Genomic DNA, 19,560 nt, shown 5'->3' with positions numbered 1-19,560 from the left:
TTTACATGTTGATGTATCTCATTTTCCAATATTGTTATTTAGCTCCTCATTTTTATGAATCTGTATTTAAGTCAAACATTTTTGCTGCACGTTAAGTTTCAATTTAGTATTTTACATTTTTATACTTTCATTAATAGGACAATATTTTAATGTTTATTCCAACTCTGCTGATGAGAAATTAAAAAAGGATTCAGGTCTTTTAGGTAAATTTGGCGATTTCTCCAGAATTAGTTTTTAAATCCCTGAGGCTGTCATAGCAACGTCTCTGTATTGTGTGTATATTGAAAGATTGTGGACAATGCTGCAATAAATTATAACGCCCAGTTGTAATGAATATTGTCAAATGGCATGTCTTCCAAGTAAAGTAAAACAAAAAAACAGTATTCATGGCAATATCTTTTACAACAAATTGATAAAGACATTTAATTACCAATAAAAACAACTCAAACTTAATGAAAACAATATCATTGTTATAAAAAGAAGTTATTTAAAGTTGTTATTGGAAGAACAAGGATCAGGCATGTTAGAAATTACGATTACAATTAATTCAATTAAATATAAATACAATAAGCATCACACTACAGAATATTAATGGATGGATGGAGACGTCTTAACAATGACTGCAGTTGGAGAGCTTATGAAATCAAATACTGCCTATGGGAACTGGCATATCTGAAGACCTACAAGCTTCTCTTTCACACACACACACACACACGCACACACACACACACACACACGCACGCACGCAGTCTCACGCCCCATGTGAACACTCATCTTTAACGAGGGGAGAGCTGCAACCGTGCGTGATTGTTTTAGAGAGGCTGCCCTAAAGGCACGTTATCGCTCAATGTGGGACTGCTTCTCCCAGTCATACGTCCCCTCTTGTTGATTGTGCAGCGTGGATCAGCGTCAACAAAGGCATCATTAGTGGGGCTTTGGTCCCCACCAGGCCTGGGCTAATTATGAATGGGGGGCCCGGTAATAATTTAAGGGCCCATCGGTGCAGCTTGAAACTGAAGAGAGAACTTCACAGATTCAGTGGCGGCGGGCTCGGCCCATCTGCCTTCGTTTCCCAGCCACCTGCCTGAAGATCTGACCCACGTCAGCCGCGAGGATGGAGCACCATTATACACAAGAGAGAGGCGCAGAAAGCATATGGGATTTCTACATGGCTTTAATGAATGATTTGCAGTGGCCATTAAAAGCTTTGGACAATTACCTGGTTACAGCACGATGGTTTGCCTGGTAAAGTGTCTGACAATTGTTCATTCTGCGTTTTATTTCAGGATGCGCAACTGAAGCATTAACCCTCACATTAATGCGGCATCCACTGAGCACACGTTTGCAATTCGAACTATGGATTTAAAGGAACTACTTCAGATCGAACAGAAGGAAAAGTCTGTTCTCTGTCAACTGTAGTTTGTGGAAAATCTGAGAAATGCTCAAATTTGTACAATCGTGGTTTCGCATTGGCCTGATTACTGTGGTAATTTTGGAATTGCTAAAGATTCAATCCAGAAGTGATCATTGCTTCTGCCAGAAGAGGGCAGTATCCATTTTCTTAATCACATCTCAAGCGAGTCCCCTCTTTGCCAAAGCAAGCACAAACATTGCTCCAATTCCAAACCACACAAAAGAGGGAATTTGAAAGTAAACAAATGAGCCCGATGGGACGATCGGCATTCTCAGATTTGCAGCATAAACTCTTTTCCCATGGAGCGGGCTCATCGTCTCTCAGCAGTTGATGACGAAGCTCTGATTTACAAGATCTCAGATTAGACATCTTTCAAAAAGTAAATGCAATCCGAAGGGGAAACAGGGTGAGAGTAAAATATAATTTCGGCAGGTTCTGCAAGTCCGAGGAGCCACAATGGCTCACGTTACATAGAGATGCTGACTGGTATCTCTTTACTTTTAGGTCAGATACTGCAGTGAGATCAACTAATTTGAAATGTGAGCCATTTGGACAAACTTGAGCCATAAAGTATTCATGAAATCATGAACTGTAGCATGAAGTGGGGTAGCTCGAATGCAAATAAAGGATGGGTTTCCATCCAGATGCTGATGAATAACATGGTCAAGCGTACAGTATGTTCAGTGACTCTGTAGCATGCTGATGTGAGATTAAACTCAAGACGCTATTTTTCAAGTCAACATCCACCCAGTTCGGTGATTATACCCGTCGATGGAAAGACGTCCAGCTCGGTTTGAACCATATTCTCTAAATCCAAAGGGAATGTTATTAATAATTACCAGTCCTCCCAGGTCACTCATTAATATTTAAGCTCTAATTTGGGCCTAAACGTTTCAGAGTCTTTTCTGAATGGAGCATCTAATTTGAAAATAATCTAGAGTGGCACACAGCTCTTGTCGGCAATGACATCACCATGTGGATTATTCACGCAGCTTGCAAAGAGGGTTCCCAGGATAGGTTCGCTCGTAGTTAGAAGAGCTGCCTCGGGGCAGTCCTTCCTCTTTTGTTTTCCTTTCTGTCTTTTTTTTCACACAAATTCTTACGCCGAAAGGGTTTTCTTTAAGCTCTCAAATACAACATTTTACAAGACCGTGTGCGACAAAAGACCCCGAACGCACACTGTTGGGACGTTTCCCTCCAGAGAGCTGGTCATATTTGTGGTTTCTAATGCAGGGCTGCGGTGAGGATCCGCCTCCCCTCTCAGTTCCAGAAGCAGTACGCTACTGATTGTGAGGAAAAGGGGAGCTGAACACTGAGTCACAAAAACACAGGGCTGGTTTTGATCTGGATTCAATGGCCTGGAATAACTGGCCCCTGAAGAGCTCTTGTGTCAAATGGTATCTGTGACAGGGAACAGAGAAGGGGGATAAACATGCTGCATTTAACATGTGGACATAACACCTCCCCCTCACACCATCTGGAGGAAAACAACCTCCTCTTCAACCCAAAATATCTTGCTTTTGGTTGCATTTCATGAACTTGAAGGAGTCAGAAATGCAAAAGTAAGCTGTCGTTGCTCCAACGCAACCGTTGAAATGTTCCTTTTTGAACAACAGGCAGACTGCCGATGCATCGACAAGTTGGCTGGCTCCTCTCTCCCTTTGAATCGTCCTCTGCTTTGTAATGTGAGGGTGTTTGGAGGCAGGTCAAAAGGCCCCTTTCAACCCAAGTCCTCACCTACTTCCTAATGAATTCCCAGGGTCCATCAACCTGCAGGCGCTCCCATACAAGCTAACCAATGATTACACCTTGAGGGGGAGAGGGGGCGGGTGGATGAGGAGGAGGAAGAGAGACTGGTGAGAGACCATCCCCAGTACACTCACACACATACACACAACCACCACCACCACTACCATCACCCCCCCCCCCCAGATTGGAGGCAGGTGCAGCAGCAAATCAAGCCTCATTAGCTGCACCTTCTGCTAGTGTATACCGTGGACAGATGGAAGCTCGCCCTCACATGTTACCTCACATCAGATGGCAGTTGGAGGAGGGTGCCTAGGGGGTAACAGGGAGGTACACTTGCCCCCTTCTACTGGCGCAACTTCCTCCGAGCTACAAGATGCCCCCAAGCGCTGATGGAGCACCGGAATGCTCCTTAACCTTAATCCTGCTGGCAACAGCCAGTTTCCAGAGAATATCTTACATCAGATCAGGTGTAACTTATTCCCCATCAGGCCTGGCCCTGGTTAGAGAGGTGCATTCCTGGCCCAAGGAGGAGTCACGGACCTGCAGAATCCCCCGTGGCTGCCTTTCTGCCGAATGTATGTAAAAAGAGCTGGCAGCGTGTCTGCGTTAGCGTGCGCGGGCATATGATATGCTAAAACACACTATGGGGCCACCAGGTAAGCGACAGAGCCTCGAGTGCAGAGTATCGTATCACCCTCTTGTCCTCATGGCACTGACACAAGATCCTGAGCAGCTAATTGAGGCAACGGTGCAATTCATTGGTGCAGGGCCCACTGTCAACACCTTCTTCAAGGTAATAGTGGATTTATGCCCATCCTGTCAGGGGCATGGGCAAAAAGTGTCAAGGGGGAGGCCACGTGCAAATTTATTGCATCTATGCGACAAGAAATACTGTCCTTTTCCCAACAGAGAAAGATCATTAGAACTGGAAGGATTTAGGATGCCGGAATTTACGGTTGAGTCCCTGAAGGTGCCGTGGGTCGAATTCAGTGAATCGTCTGGGAAGAAAGATGCCCACTTGGCAGACAGCAACCCGGTCGAACAGCAGCTTTCCCTCAAAGCTCCAGTAAAATGATTTTTGGTTTTGAACAAAAAAAAAGTCCAAGAAAACTGGATGAAGAAAAAAAAAAAAAAAAAGCTCTCATTTCAAGGAGAAACAAGTCACAGGACTGAAAAGCACAGTGCACAGGTAAGTTAAAGGTCAGGCCCAGGTTATGACTCAGGCATTATGTGTAAAAAATAAATAACATAATCTACGTTCTCACGTTTAGATGTCGGCCTATACGATACAATTTCAGTGCAGGTTTGCAGAGGTGGGGATAGTGAAGTTCTTAAAAGGGTGTTGGTGGTGTTGCAGGAAGAATGAGGACAGTGCCACAATGGGTACTTTGTCTAGACTTGGGAGCTAGCGGAGGGAGGGAGGGGTATCCGCGGTGGGAATGGAGCTGCGGCATTAATGGATTGAACTGAAGTAGTTGGCTGGAATGCTCAAGTTTTGGGGCTTCTGCCGTGCAAACCACAGCGGGCTATTTATCACGCCTCGAAGCTGCTCTCGTCGATACTTTGAATGAAACAACGGATCAATCGTTTGGTGGAATATAATCAGCATCAGCTGATTATATTTATTCATCTGCCAATACTTAAATTATTCAAAAATGTCTCTGGAACTAAAAAAACAACAACTAATTGTCAAAAAATGACAATCGCAACTTCATAGAGCCAAACAAGAGGTAATCAGATGAGTCGGTTTGTTTGACCAAAAGTCCAAATACCCCCAAATATTTAGTATTTAGCAGTGGCGAGCCGTCAGGGCCTTCTAAGCCTTCTCTGAAGGCCTAAAAAGAATATATATATATATATATATATATATATATATATATATATATATATATATATATATATATATATATATATTAAAGCAAGTTATCCTGGAGTCAGAGTTTATTGGAATTGTTTCACTGTTTCTTTTTTTAAAAAGAATAGAATATTCATTTCATTATCAAAATAGCTGCCAATAATGTAAGGTACCACTTACACAGTTCTACAGAGCATTTTAGCCTCTTTCCGTTGACTATTTTGTGTTTACAGTTTCTTTCCCTACCCCCAAATAAAAGATTACAAAAATCCTTGCAGGTTTATGATAGCATTAAGACAAATAAATGTCTCAGTGAATTATTTTCATGGCTATAGATTTCAGGAACAACACACACGAACTTGTAACTTGCAATTTGCATTAACTTCCAACTGGAACCCATGTAATCACTGGTCTCAACGCTCCGTCCTCCTGTCATGTTTTGTCAGACGGAGATGACATCAATGTGAACGTTTCGTGTGCAACTTGAACATAAAAATATTTCATGAATTGAAGCCTTTTTGAGAGGCAATGTCAAAATCTCTGGGAACATTTGTGTTTGTGATGTCAAGTCCTTGTGTTAATGAACTGCGTCCGTCTTGACATTTTTTTAAATTTTTTTTTAACAACATTCATTTCAATCAAGCTGCTGAGGAGGTACTTCTGTTTGGCTGGGAGCTAATGAAGAGAAACAGACACACATATGGGACTCTTTTTTTCCTGTCTTATCCTTCCATCTACACCCAGATCCATATGCCATATGGGAAAGTGTGGATGAGAAGATCCAAGAGCTCAGTGCATGTTCGGTCTCTCTCCAAATGCAGCCGAAAGAATCAAAAAGTCTCCCACTCTTGTCACGCTCACTCCCATGGGCACATGAAAGTCAAGGTTACACTTGCAGCCCTTTTAATGATGGTCCTTTTTTTTGATGGATTTTGTTTCATTTAAGGGAGGGGGGGGGATCTTCATTGTTCATCCGTTGCCCGTTGCCAGGTTTGAACATGCGGCACCATATGTTGTTTGCTGCCTCGCTACCTTACTTCTAAACCAAGGACTTTAAATGTGTCATTTCTGCTTCACAGCCGCACAGCTTCACCGTTTCAGGTGGACTGGTGGTCTTTGTCAATGTTAGGCTGCCAACAGTTGCAGCCCTAATTTGTAAAAAACACTAAACGCAAACAAGAAACGAGTCGGAGACCCCCTTGTGTATGATTGGAGTTAACACTTAACCTTGAAGGTGAAAGCCAGAAGACAGGTTAAGACAAAGAACCCTTTTATTGTATCGCTCTCCCAATTCAAACATCCTGGTCGAAGTCCGTCACAGTTTCCAGCTTCAGAGAAGAGTTTTCGCTCAATCACATCGATGTGCTTCAGCCAAGATGCAGTCTGGAAGCGATTAACGCAGAGTATAGCAGTGCTTCAGCAGAAAGTACAGTAAATGTTAAGCAGGTGAAGGATTTTACCGCTATAATGATGTGATACTCATCAATCTTCCACAGAAGAAAAACTCAGTTTTCAAGGCTGTTATTTTCAAGCTTGCCACTACTTATCTTTCATCTCTCACTCTGGAAATCCTCTTAATGTGACTTTAAAAATGCAAGCGGAAATGTGCTGCCGCGGCCACATCTTTCTGGAATACATATTGCAGGGTTACATGAGGCAGATGTTTATAGATGCCATGCCTAAGATACCAACACAACCCGGCCTGCATTATAGGCATAAAGTAGCTTCCCCCCCAACATAAACAATTATTCCTGCCAGTGTTTTCACAGGTGGGAGTGCAATATTAATCTGCCACAGTCTATACATTGCACCATTCATCACATAATTAGATTTTCATGAAGTAGATTGCCTCCTTATTGGTTGTCACTTCAACTCTGCGCTGTCAACGAGAGAAGCCCCTTCTGTGGTCCGTTCCGTCAGCCCATCTTTACTTTGCATACCTGCCAACACAGCTATGAAGAAATTAGCCTAATCATCGCGGTAATTAACATCAATAATTATTGACAGTACCAGAGACCGGAGGGAGCGGTGGACAAAAGAGTTGGTTTCTTTGTTGAACGCTTTGAAGCCAATTCCCTGCAAGAAGTGTCGTTTCCGCTGCGAAAAAAGTCCGTCAACGCGCTGTTTAGAGCAAAGTATAGGAGCCAGAGTGATGTCATACACTTGCTAATGTAGAGTGCCACCAGCAACAGCCACCCAACATACACACACACACACACACACATGCACACACACTTCAGCCCTGCCACCCCCTGTATCTCCACTCTGTTTGCCAGGAGTGCACCTGCAGCTTATTATCCAAGCCTTTAGGTTTATAATGTAGCACAGGTGCTAAAGTGCCACAGCACCATTGTAACACACACACACACACACACACACACACGCACACACACACACACACACGCACACACACGTCAACAAACATTAACAGGCACCAAAATGGGCATACACACTTGCAGATGTGCGATGATTAATTAATACTATGGTGTGGTAGGTAAATCCCAACTATTGTTTGTCCCAGTGTTGGGAAACACAGGGAGCACACCACTTACGGTAAGAATTTACATATGTTGATACATCAGCCTTAAATTATTCTGATACCAAATGTCCTAGATTTATTTCTCTGACATGATGTAGTGTGAGGTGTAAGATGTACAGATCACATGTTGTTGTTGTTGTTTTTAGTGCAAAGGGGCTTTCCTAAAAGCAAATCAAGTGTTTTTTACTCACATGTGGCCTCAAAAGGGAATACCGTGACATTTAGACACGGCATAAAAAAAAGGCCTCTGTTGATCACGGAGGTGTTGGTGCGCACACTACTGACGGATGCCATGCGGTTTAATGTCATGTGCGCTAATATGTTACAGTGTGAAGCGATCTCATGGAAAACTGGCGGGAAAAAAGTTGCATATTCTAGTGAGGCGCTGGCTCGCTGGCTGACGTTGAAAAAGACAAAAAGCCAGAAGTCTCACGCGCATAACTCACGGAGGCAGACGGTGCCGCAAACAGCCTTTTGCAGGATGAGGACAACAGTCTGCTGACTGGCGTTTACATTAATGAGGACAGGTGTTACAGTCGTCCCTTCATCCAGTGAACATAAATATAATGTTAGTAGGAATGCCAGTCAGGTGGCAGAAATGTATTTTACAAGTTCAAATAAAAGCATTAGTTATTAGTTTCACCTTACGCTTTTTAATCAGGAGGTCAAAAGGTCAGACTGAAATCCAGACCAGCAGCCCTGGAGCTGGGAGGGATGTAGTGTGTGTGTGTGTGTGTGTGTGTGTGTCATCAGTAGTGTGGTAGTTATGTAGCTACCTTGTGACACTTTGCTTAAAAACCAACCAAAATAAACTGAACGAAGTATGGCGCAGGCTTCGGAATATATGAACAGTCTGTTTTTCTTAAATATGCTGATGCCGTGTATGTTCCGGGTAATAGAAACGTGCAGTGATTTAAATTTTTTTTTTAAATAAATAACAACTTGGTTAGGTTGTCTTTTCACTCACTCGATTTGGTGATGATTTTGTGCGCTCAATTGATGGGAAACCACAGGGAGCTGCGAGCGGGCTGAGACACTGACCACAGGCAGCTCCATCCAGACTCAGTGACAGACCTTGTGGTGACATCTGCTTTTACTCAGGGAGAGCACTTCAGCACTTAATAAAGCATGTAATCACACTGTTGTAACTTGGGAGTGGACAAAGCAATACTCAGTGAACGCTTCATACGCTGACTTTTCACTTTTGCACAAATGTCTGTTTCTATTTATCAGTAGATCAGCAAATTCTACATTTCCAACCCAAATGAAGACAAACAGCTACTTGAAGCCTTTATGATTGATTGCAGGTCTTTAAAGCAAGCAAGAAAGCCATTTACAACAAAATACTACATTGAAGTTGATCTTTTTTCCCTTCATACACCTGCATGTAATTTTCTACACGTAAGTGGGCAGGAAAAGGCGCAGAGTTGCAGTCAACATTTTTAATCCCAAAGTAATTTAGGAGGCTAAATGCTGCATGTCACAACCGACAAAAGGGGTCTTGTGGGCTCCATGACAGCTGGGTTACAGACTTACAGTTCGTCTTTTTGCTAACACACAACACGACATGCTGATGAGGCGGACACACCGTGCCACATTGCTGAAATATTTTGCCATCTACAGATATATAAATATATATATATAAAATCTCCCGAATTGCCTCTCAGGTTTTGCACGGACAAAAATTCGTAGTGCACCGGCAAGCTAAACTGAAACACACTTTGAGTGTGTGTTCTCTGCATCTCTTCTCATATTTCAGCTAAACTGCCTCCTCGCCAGGGCCGAGGAATGCATCGAGCGCCATAAATCAGGGGGCTTGATAGGAACTTGGCGGCCGGACAGCAGTGCAGAGAGCTGTGTTATGTAGCTACAGTACTGTAAAGATGTTTTAAGGTGAACATTACCATCTTGGAGGAAGAGAAAAACGAGGGGGAGGATACTTTGATTCAGGGGAGTTTTGTCCGAATGACAGAGCAATAAAAGCCCTTCTCACCTCCTTCAACCCTTTTCTTCCGATGTGAATCACTTTGATCACCGGCAGGACTACAGGCCCTCAAAGCCCAGTTTGATTGTATCTGTACGCGGTGCAGTTTAAACGCAGGAGCCAGGACATTCGCGGTACAGAGTGTACGCAGGTGGGTTCGCGTGAGCTCCATCTTGTGTCTCTTTCTTGTCGCGGCGAGAGAACGAGGGGAAGAGTTCATGTAAAGGAGGCAGCCGGCGCTGTGTGTGCCAGGTTTGTTTGTCACATCTCCGCCTGTCTGCGCCTTATGCAAATGGCCAGGGGGCTGGGAGGGACGGCTCCATGGGAAACTGCTGGTGCTAATCCAGCATGTTGAACAGGGGAGGAGAGGAGCACTTTTCAATAAAGCACCCCCACCCCTCTGTCAAGTCATACACACATGTACACACACACACACACACACACACACACACACACACACACAAACGGCGCGTTCTCATCCTATGTGTGTGTATGCTCACGAACAAACATCACGGGGAGGAGGGGGGGGGGGATGGGGTCGAGGGGGCAACACAAAGACGCACACATGAGTTTGCTTCCTCTCTCTCTCACACACACACACACACACACACACAAGCACTGAACACCTGTTTCTTTTCCCCGCATCAAAACAGACATGCTTTAATATGTGAACAAATCCCACGATCTTAAGACCCACTCTCAATCCGCTGGGTGTAATACCAGGGTGCTTTCAATGAGATAACAACAACCCTCAGTGTGATCGGGCTGTACTACCACGTAAAGATAGACTAATAACACGCTCCAGCCACAGCGCATGACTTAGACTATGAAATTTATGCAAATTTGTGTGGGAATACACAGAGCTGAGAGTACTATTTAGAACTAGTGCATTTTTCAGACAGGCCTCTTTTATTCCCAGAGCTCTCTTCTACTACAACCCTGCACACAGACGCAGGCTGTTGTCTGACGTCTTGAATGTTCCTTCACAAAGACTAAAGTTGTTATTTGAAAGCGCTGGCACCTTTTGGGTATCTCAACATATTAGTTAGTCGAGGAAAACACTTTGTCTTTTTGGGAAATATGCTTATTCGCTTGTATGTGTCTATTAAATATGAAGCAACAGCTCGGATGGGTAGCTTAGCTTTGCATAAATACTGGATCCCCGGGGTAATAGCTAGCTAACTAGCTACTGCTACCCCCTTTTGAATTTATTTACCAAGATATTGAACTATTTCTTTAAGTTTAGTCTTGGTAACCGAAGCCTCTTCCTTAGTGGATGTATTTTCAAAGAGAATACAAGGACTTCTTTTTTTTAATCTATTTTTAAAAAGTGAATGTTTTGTTTCCTTTTTTTGTATTGAAATCATGTGCTCAACTTTGTCTGCTCCAAACACGAACAACATTAATCTTTCTCACAGTCATAGACCAATAAAGAAAATCTGCACAAATTTTGCCTTAATGACTTCCTGCTAGATAAAGTGCATTACACTCATACTTTGATGCCAAAAGACGAAAGGGATCAGATAAATTAATTACCTTATTCCAACAGGACACAAGATGAATATTATATTCTCCCATAAAACTTGGGGATGTGACAGAGGTCTTTGTGCTGCCTTTGGCTCTTGTCCAACAGCTCAGTCCAGCCTCAGCACTCACAGGGCTGTGTGAGAGTTCTCGCTGTGCTTCCCCCCCCCCCGCCTCCCCTCTCTCCATCCTCTCTTTGGTACGCAGTCAGACGCATGTCGGAGAACCACAAGGCGCCGTTACCTCTCCTGGATCCATGAGGGTACAGAGGAAGGGAAAAGAAGAAGAAAAAAAACTGGACAAACACAAAGGCAATCAACAAATCCCCTTTGCTTGAGCCCTGCGAAACATAATAGGGCCAAATCATCATCTATTTAGCTTCGTCAAATCACTGACAGCAGGCCTTGATAAAAGAGAGTGGAAAATATGTAGGGTACAAAACGCTGCCAAGACCCTCACCGACTCGAGCCCCCCTATTGAAGCCAGATGTTGACTCAACTGGCCAATTTTGATAAATGGCATGATGATTACCATTATAGATCGGGTAATTTTATATCAGCGCGCCACATAGTTGGTCCTCTTTAATGATAGCCAAATGAACTCCGGTTCGTGCCCCGGGCCAGGTGGTGCTCTTCTGTGTTCAATACGCGGCGTGCACCGCCTCAACCGGCCAGTAGGAGGGCGTGGACAAGCCGCCGGGGACTCGTGGGCCACTGACGGTGCCCGTTGTTGTCCTCAAGTGTCCAGCTGAGCCCTGAGCCCATCACACCAGCCCGTAATGAGATTTAATTGGCGCTTTTAGGGTGAGTTTTGCCTCTTTCAATGTCGTCAATCCCATTAGAAAGGCTTACGAGATCAGAGCAGGACTTGACACAGTGACCCAGATGGATGTTACCTCGCATGACCCTCCGAGGCCACAGCAGACTGCCGTGGTCCGAGGGCCGCGGGTCCGTCTCCCATTCCTCCGGGATCGGGGTGTTACAGTAGATTAGCTGGAGTAATGCCATGGTGGAGCGTGGGTATGTGGGGTCATGGGATCGCTCCAGGACATGAAACCCAATGTTTACTTTCAGGGAAAACTGTCACAGACACACTTCTGAGAATCAACGAAATCCAATTAGTTTAATACTTAAAGTCAAATCGTCGTCTTCCCTTCCTTTGGCAATGTCCTCGTTCCACCTCTGCAGCAATTACTCACCTTGTTTTTCTCTCTCAGACTTTGCGGAGCGAGGTGATCCTGAACGTTGCCAGTTATCACTCTCGTACAGGTAGTCAGTTCCTCTCATCTCTTTTAGGCCCTGTACAGAAGTGACTGGGCTGAGACCCTCGCAAAGCCTTGTTAATAGTTCTTTGAATTTTTCTCTTAATTTAGAAGAAAAAACAAAACATCTCAAAATAACACATCAATGAGAAACATAACAATACTGTGAATACTTTCGAGCCACGCTCTATTTGAAGAAAGAGCTGCTCAGTGAACGTGTATTCCAGCAACAGAATGAACAGCACAGGTGGCAGCTCTGGCTTCAGATGGACTCGCGTACAACAGAATTCCACTTAATAAATGAATAAAAACGAGACGCAGGCATCAATTACACGATGCCTGCATCTCAAGGCAGAGCGTGTTGGAGACAGTTCTCCCAACAAGCGTCCGCATAGCGCAACGTTAACTATCAAAACCTTTGTGATTTGGCCTTTTAATTTTGAAGTTTTATTCGAAGATACATTTCACATGGGAGGCAAAAGACCTAATCTCCACTCTAATCATTTTTCATACAGTCCTTAATTTACAAAGAGCAATTCAGTGCTTTTTAGATTGTGTCACAATTTCAGCCAACTGGCTCGAACACAGAAACGCGGCGGTCTAACTGAACATCACACACAGATTTAATCTGATGTCGGCCCTCGAACGGGAACTTTTATGTTTAGGTCTCAAATTGCAATCATTCAAAAATCAAATCTAATAAAACAAACACAAGAAAGAGCCACGGCAGAACATGTCATTTTTGTAGCATAGCTCATTTTATTGTTTAAACAGTTTTGCATAGGAAATATATCCACTTCCAGTAATTGACTGCAGTAAAAACAGCTGCTAGCAGTATAGGCTGGATATAACAGTAACAATCACAAAAAGTTGAGCCTTTATTTACACTGATTTTAATCTTGTGGCAATTTTAGCCCCTGCACCAAATGTAACCAGCTTGAAGGCATCGCCTAATGCTCGGCGTTTCTAAAATCAATAAAAAAAGGGATCTCAAGGCCTTCGCTATACAGTTCACAATGGACACCTGTGGCTCCTAAACTGTCAATGAAAAGATAAAAAACAAAAAAGGTTTCCAAAAAGTCCTCTAAAACGTACATTCAGATACATACATAGACCTTTGCACACACTTGCAGTGTAACTACGATCACTACTGGAGACTGTTTACATATTGTTTTGTTGGTGTTGTTGTTGTTGTTTCTTATATATAATTCCACCATGATTCATGAAATCAAAATGTGTGCGCAGAGGGACGTAAAAGTGCCACAAGACCCAAAAACAAACCAGCCCTGCAGCGAAAACTGGCGAGTAATCCCAAGAAAAGACATTAGTTCATCCTTTCACTGCTCCTAAAGTAGCACTGACCCTCCCGCCCCCCCCCCCCCCGAAAAGAAAAAGAAAAAAATTTTCTCTCAAAATTTTGAACACGCATGATGTGGGCATTGTGTGCTGACATAATTAATAAATCGCAACAAAAAAAAGAACATCAAAGAAGTAATAAAGAGCATATTTCTAGATGAGTTTGCCACATTCGGTTGTGTGTGATGGTGTTTTTCTCGTCACATATGAAAGTAAGTCTATCACATTTTACAATTATATACAGTAGACACTCGGACAGCTTGAACAGGCACTGCATTGCTATCTTTTTGTCTTCTTTTGGTGAATGTTACATCCTGTAAAAATGCTGGTTTTTATGTTTTATAACAACCTGATGCCAAGTGACTAGCAGCCAGCCAACGTATGGAAAGTGTGTATTGCTCATGAAGGATGAAAATGAAGTTCTAATCTTTTCCTCGAAGTCGGCATGTATTCGCACTCTCAGTCCCGAAAGAGTGCGTGACATTCTGATGAAGGAAAACCGCACATATCGTGCGCCGAAGGTCGTCCTCGCATAAAGTTGTCCTGTTTCTCGATGATTGTAGTGATCAAATGACGTAATACTTTCTAAAATAAGGTTGCTGTGAGTGTCATATCTGCCTTAAATACGGCTCTTTCTGGCGGGTGGAACACTGATTAAAATGTCGTAAAGTTACAAGAGCTTTTTGACAGACTACAATCACACCCTGCGTAGCGATAGAAAAACGTAACCATGCGCAAATACACGAGCTATTATCAGCTGGAAGGTACAATATCCTATCCTGAAGCACCTGGAGTCAAAGTAATGTTTGTTTGTAGTGTGAACGAAGTGTTTCCCAAATCACATCAGGCATTGACAGCATGTGGAATGTGCAAAATGAGCGATGCCTAAATGCTCTTACTGATTTTTAAGGAGATATTTCAGAGCGTCGTCTGCATGTGGACAAAGTAGACGGCTCCAGATTGGCCGCCCGAATCTGATCTATTTTCCTCTGAAAAAGAAAAAAAACAAAGATCTCGTAGATTAATCGAGGAATTTACTCCAGATTTTACCCTGCTTCTCGCTTTAGGTCAGGTGCAACCTAGGGCCTTTTTCTACTTGTCAAGTGACGTCACCCCCAGCTGCTACAAGAAACACACGCACACCAAGATCTTGTTGGACAAGAATTCACACCCCAAAAAATTTGATAAATCACATCACACTCGCTATGGCCACGCTAATGAAAGAACAACAATTCAAATATTCATGAAGTGTTTCCCAAATGGAAATATCCAAGCACTAACCAAGATCAGAAATAATAATAGTAATAGTAATTAATAAAAAAAAAGCCTTCATTGTTGTTGTTTTTTATATCTATGGATCTGTATAGAATATTCCCCCCTTTTTTACTTTACATACAGAAATACAACTGATGAAAACACTTTAGACTCTACTAATCGGGAGAACCTGGAGAGTTCTAACTCAAATCCAGCCTCCGAAAACAAAAACCCCAATTCTTCTTATTTTTTTTCCTAAAATGGAATTGACTTATTTTTCCCCAGAATTGAAGATTTACAAATATGGGCTTAAGAGGAGAACTCTCGAAAGTTTACAGTGTACAAACTCCTGTCCCACGGCAGGCTTTTTTTTTTTTTCTTTTTTCAATAGAAAGACCCTCATCTTCTCTCATTGTGTTGTCAGAGGCACTCGATCACACATCCAGCTCACAAAGTCACACACACACACACACACACACACACACACACACACACACGCGCGCATGCACACAAGCTCAAGCTGCCAAAGCAGAGTTCAAGCCCACGGACTACTGCTATCGACGCAATCAGGATATTTACCATTATGTACAGTCTCCTATTCAAATAAACACCAACAGCACAGTGACCCTGACACATTTTTATCACACACACACACACACACATTCTCACTCACAAGCACACTTGGGGACAATGCACGTCAGTGGGGTCTCCAATGGCCAAAGGCTGCAAAGCACTTGTAGTATTTTACTTTTAAAAGAAAAGAATAAAACAACATAAAGACAGAACAGTGCACATAGAACGGGGTGACTTTTTAAAAAAAAGTTTCTCTCTGCATAAGATATCTGGGTGAAGACGGAGAGACAGAGCTTGACTTGAGGATTATTTTAAAAAATGTGTTCTGCTTCTCAGTCCTCTGCTAACTACAGCCGGGGAGCTCGCGGTACCACCGTCTCTCTGAGGGGAACTTTTCTTTCACGATTGGAGGGAAAGAGTGCAAAAAGGGTGTCACAGCGGCGTCGGAGGCGCTGCTCTCGCTGTGAGAAAAGTCCTATTTCGTCGTTCTGTTTTGTTTTTACATTAAAAATGGTAAGATAATGATCATATAAATAATGCCCTGTCATACGCCTGAGAGATTTACTTTAAGACTAGGTTCAAAACACTGCACGGGGGAAGAAGACGATTGCCTATGTGCTAGATAAGTGCTATATTTTTCTTCTAGGGGATTCTATTTTAGCGTCTACCGGGCCACGGGACAAGTTAGAAAACGCCAATATTGACTTCAACACACTCTACTGGGCTCTCTGCTGGGGGAGTATCTCAGGAATTGACATATGTGCATATCGTATATACATTTATACAAATCTACTACTTATAAAATACTTTCTAAAGGCTTGCTTGAGCCTGTCTGGAACTGATTTGGACAGGTCTCACGAGCATTAGTCGGTGTGTGATTGTTGCGCAGGTCACAGGCCACTTCACTGATGTGTTTAAGGCATCTACTTGGGAATTGCATTCGGTGACGTCTCGCCTAGTACGGCGCAGTATTGGATACGAGCATCAGTAACCGTCGTCAGTTGCGGCTTTAAGGGATCTATGAGAGAATGGGATTCTACGCAAAATGATTTCTTAAAATGATTGTCATACTCAAGTCAAGCCGTCTCTCCTGTGGAAAAAAAAAAAGAAAAAAAAAGAGCTCCTTCAAGGTCACATGCTAGCACCCCAGGTGGAAAGTTGAAAGTAAGAGTCACAGTAGACCAATCAGTGACTTTGCAGCCGTGGAGAGACCATGGGTGCATTTCTTTTGTGGTACTACTTCTAAAACAATACCGCCCTCCCCCCTTAAAACTCCCGAATTTAAAATACACTGGAACACGTCTCACCGTCATTCGGTAGGCCTCTACGCTAAAGAAAACAAACCAAAAAAAAAGGAAGAAGACCTTGTCATACACTGCGTAGAAAGCAGTTTCCACTTTGGTCAATAAAAAAAGGAAAACACCCACAACAACAACAACATCATCAACAACAACAACAACGACAAACAACGATATCAACAAAATAAATGCATTACAATATTGTCTATCTCCAAACTAGCCTCTAATAATTGACGCATCTATAAGCACTACCTACATAGGCAAAACTTGGTATTGCATAATTTTCATAATTCTGAATTCCACCCTCCACAATAGTAATTGGAAGATGAACAAAATGAGCATTGAAAAATAAGGAAAACAAAAAGATGACAGGTTATTAGAGAAACCACCAAAATACTGAAAGAAAAAAAAAAAAACGCTGGTTGATTACAAACTTTAGAACGGCAACTATACACAGCCTTGATATGCAACGCAACTGTGAGATAGAGTAGTACATAAAGTTAAAAATCAACAATTTCATTCAGAGTACAAAACAATTCTTATCATAAAAATGTTAATTTTTTTTTCTATAATGATAAATGCAGCAAAAACAAGTGTAGTGATGTCTCTATATTCAAAGGCAAGGCACGTAATGTGGACTATATGTCATCGTGCAAATTAAGAGTATTGGAGAGATTTTCCTTGTATAAATACGTCTGGACTGGAGAGGCAATGGCTGTGAACATGCCGTGCACAATTCTAGATTTCAGGGATTTGCCACCACCTGGATTCATAATTTCAGTTTTCAACCTTGCACAAACTGTCGCTTTACACAGAAAGCCAACTGTACATTTGCATGATTTGTACATTTCCATGGATAAACACTTTGCATTCCATATATTTATTTTTTTTGTAAACATAAGCTTTAGAAGCTGATGGCCAAATGCATATGCTCTTGATCTTATCGTGAACATAAAAAAAAAACATAATAAAAAAAGAAACATGAAATGCCATTTTTATACACTATGTGTGTCTCATGTCTTTACTTATGTTCGGTTATTTTTCCCCCAAAATAAATTATAAAAAACTCCCCGTAATAAGAGGAAGGGCTCAAAAGAAGTGCTGGTTTTGCTCAGCGCTGCACAGGTAGCTTAGTGCTTGCCTTCAACTGCCTTCCACGCTTGATGTTTTTTCTCTTGTGAGAAGACGGATATGTGACTGAAATCAAATTCAAATGTTTTCTTAAACATTTTACCCATAAAACCATTTAATAATTATCCCCCATCCTTTAGAGTCTTAGGGCTGACAGACTGATAGCTTCCCTTCAAAAATTCAATTGCACTTGCCTCTATGGAGATTTTCTTATACTCCGTCTTTTTAAATCCTTTTGTAAAGGAGTTGCAAAATCCTTTAATGAGGGGTCCAATCTCAAGCCAAACGTTTAGTGTTTTTTGAAAACCGCATCAAGAGTTCTCAACTCTTTCCGTAAGTATTTACGTTAATTCTTGAAGTAAGTAGTAGTTAAGAATAAACAAAGTCAACACATGTTCTGAACAAAGAGTCGTATCACAGTAAACTGAAATTAAAATCAAAAGAAACACTCTGAATTCACAATTATCTTCTTTTTTGTTTTGTTCCTATGGTGTACACAGTGAATCGTTTGACGAGGGGAAGCCTCTTTTCAAGAGGTCTGATCGGAGAGCTTAGAGTCTCGGAGCCATCCACCAGGCAGAAGGTGTCGATACGCAGACCTCTTCACGTGTGTGTGTGTGTGTGTTTGTGTGTGTATGTGTGTGTGTGTGTAAATCGAGATTGTACAACTTCCCTCCACATGGAAAAATAGTAGGAATTGCGGCTAAGAGACTAGAGTGTCATGCAATAAAACATTAAGGCATCTATACATCACAGTATTCGAATGGATTGAAAAGTTCTGCAAACACAACAACTGACTGGTGGGTGGTGGATTGGTGGTGCTGGGCGGGGCGAGGAGACAGCAGACCTGAAGCTTTAGCTTTTTTTTTTTTTCTTTTTCTTTCCTCCGAACCGACCCTCTTCTTCACTTCGCGGCCAGTGTCCTTAATGGGGAGGGACTGGGATGGAGGGGCAGGGGAGAGGGGACGGAGGGGTGTTGGGGTTCATGGGAGGGACGAGACTGGGAGGGGGGGGGGGACGATTGTGCAGCTCGTGCTGCTTGCTGGTTTCATCCATGGCTGCGGACACCTTTAGTGCTAACTGTGCGCCGCCAACACCCCCCGTCCACGCATTCGCCCTGGGGAAGAGGGTGTGGGGCGGTAGGGGGGGTCATCCGGCCTCCGTGTGTTCAGTTCCCTGACTCAGCGGGGACCAGGGGCTCACCAATGATGTTTATGCTGTAGTTCTGGTGGACATTTGTTGGCAGAATCGGAGTCCCGTTCGACACTTGGAATGGAACTAAGCTCGCCCAGGTACCAGGACTGCGGGGAGGGAGAGAGAGAGAGAGAGAGAGAAGGAGAGAGAGAGAGGGAGAGAGCGGGAAGACACAGAGAGAGAGAAAGACGGAGAGATTAGTCACATGCCATTAACTTGTTTGTGCAGCATGCAGTCAAAATCAGATTCCTTCTTTCAATTATCCCGAACGCCGCTTCGCTAACAGACAGCGTCGCTGCTCTGCTGACAGTCATCAAGGTTCAAGGTCTCACTTTTGTTTTGTTCAGACAGAAGAGGGGCCGAACAAAAACAGGGAAAATGGCAGCACTAGCTCATTAATTTAAGCTGAGGTGATTCCACTTGATTCC

At 42.9% G+C, this 19,560-nt stretch overlaps 1 protein-coding gene across 11 annotated transcripts in view; it reads right to left on the bottom strand.

Annotated features, from left to right (window-relative positions):
- Positions 1 to 13,050: 13,050 nt before the first annotated feature.
- LOC137792018 (nuclear factor 1 B-type-like) overlaps positions 13,051 to 19,560 on the bottom strand; it is a 63,919-nt gene continuing 57,409 nt past the window's right edge. For all 11 annotated transcript variants that reach the window (XM_068587372.1, XM_068587373.1, XM_068587376.1 and 8 more), the window contains one exon: positions 13,051 to 19,239. In XM_068587372.1, coding sequence (XP_068443473.1) covers positions 19,107 to 19,239 — 133 coding nt within the window. In that variant the 3' untranslated portion in view covers positions 13,051 to 19,106. The remainder of the gene's footprint in view (positions 19,240 to 19,560) is intronic.

Source organism: Clinocottus analis, unplaced genomic scaffold, assembly GCF_023055335.1.
Source record: "Clinocottus analis isolate CAN_PGR_092001 unplaced genomic scaffold, fCliAna1.0.p SCAF_21, whole genome shotgun sequence".
NCBI lineage: Eukaryota > Metazoa > Chordata > Actinopteri > Perciformes > Cottidae > Clinocottus > Clinocottus analis.
This window is presented reverse-complemented; position numbering and strand designations above follow the sequence as displayed.